The following is a 1,710-nucleotide window of genomic DNA, read 5'->3' on the forward strand; positions in this document are numbered from 1 at the left end:
TCTTCTGCAACGGAAAACATTTTCAAAATTAATTGGAAAGGTAGGAGAGGAGGAAGTTACTTTAATTTTTTTAAAAAAAAAATCATAGTTCTTGTTAGACAGAGAGATGTCTGTACAAAAAGGCCAAAAATGGCCTTTTTGTTTCTGTCATAGCAGAATTCAAACTACTGGATAATGTCTTTATGGATGGAAATCCCATCTTTCTTTTACATCTCAAAGTGGGTTTTCCCACCTGCCATTTCTTTTTCTTCCTAACCGTGGTTACTTTTAATCAGTTTGTTTCTGTCATAGCAGAATTCAAACTACTGGATAATGTCTTTATGGATGGAAATCCCATCTTTCTTTTACATCTCAAAGTGGGTTTTCCCACCTGCCATTTCTTTTTCTTCCTAACCGTGGTTACTTTTAATCAGTTTGTTTCAGATTTAAAATTGCCCCTCTATTAGGAGAGAAATGGGTTTTAAAAATCTTTGTGGAAAGAGTTTGGTGGTGGGTGGCTTGTTATCAATAACATCCCCCTTGCTATGGATTCAGGCTAACACAAATATTCACAGGATTCTGCTGCACAATTATAATGTGGTCCTGTGTTTGGGGACAATCAACTGGCCAAATACTACTCCTCTTGCTTGTTGTATAAAAGGGAGAGTAAATCTGTCCTCCCCTCCCCTTGGCTTTTCTCTTTACAGACCAAGTTATCCATGAAGACAAGGTCTTAAGTCAAGCCTTGCAGGATGGCACAGGAGAAGAAAGGGGCTGCAGCTTTGCTCAAGTCAACAGATCCTGCATGCAAACCCCAAAAGAAATTTCCTGTAGCTCTGGGCTACAAGATGGAGCAAGCTTTAATTTCTGAATATGTCCCTAGGGTCATACATTCAGGAGGATTTAAACCTGAGTATCTTAGCTTTGCCTTCTATAACCCTAATTACGCCAATTCCTACAATCCATTTTACACTTTACAAAAACCAACCTGTGGCTATCGGTATTGTCGAGACACTGACCACCGAAGGAAAGTCATGGATATTGAGAGAGTAAATATTCCAAAATGGAGAACTATTGTGCAGAAAAAGCCAGGTGTGGCTTCAGAAGGCTCAAAAGTCTGAAACAGCCATGTGTTTCTCCTGAGACTTCCCTAACAGCATTCTGATTCAAAATCTGAACTCTGTCATCCTCCAAGCATGTCTAAAAGGAGATGCTGTGGGAGCTTCAAATAAAAAAACAGAGTTCTGCCTTAAAGCAAGAGCTTCTGGAACCAACCATGATGGAATAAATCAAGTCCTACAAGAAAGATATCAAAGCCGCCTTGCTTTGGCTTTGAAACATCTACAGCTGTAGATCTCCCACCAGCCAGAAAAGCACCAAAATGAAGATCAAATGAGCAGATACTTTTCTCTCTGTTGCTTTGTTTACTACATATATTTATTATTCCCAGAGAATTAGGGAGAACTAAAGCCAAAGCAATTTCAGATTTGTTTTGTCCAGCCAAGCATACCATGTTTTCCCGAAAATAAGACCTTGTCTTATATTTTTTTGAACCCCAAAATAAGCACTTGGCCTTATTTTCAGGAATGTCTTATTATTTTGGGGCACATGGAGCAAGATGGGGCTCCTCCTGCCTTCCTACCTGATTTCCAGCTCTGTGTTTAAATATTTTCGGGGAGGGCTTATTTTCAGGGAAACAGGGTAGTTCCAGATATTACAATGAAAACCCAC

The 1,710-nt window shown here is 39.4% G+C and overlaps 1 protein-coding gene across 1 annotated transcript; it reads left to right on the plus strand.

Annotated features, from left to right (window-relative positions):
• Positions 1–731: 731 nt before the first annotated feature.
• Positions 732–1,380, plus strand: CIMIP3 (ciliary microtubule inner protein 3). Its single transcript, XM_034415256.3, has one exon. It carries the CDS (start codon positions 732–734, stop codon positions 1,098–1,100), a length of 369 nt encoding a protein of 122 aa, XP_034271147.2. The 3' UTR covers positions 1,101–1,380.
• Positions 1,381–1,710: the final 330 nt, after the last annotated feature.

Source organism: Pantherophis guttatus, chromosome 3, assembly GCF_059756535.1.
Source record: "Pantherophis guttatus breed Tessera chromosome 3, ASM5975653v1, whole genome shotgun sequence".
Lineage (NCBI taxonomy): Eukaryota > Metazoa > Chordata > Lepidosauria > Squamata > Colubridae > Pantherophis > Pantherophis guttatus.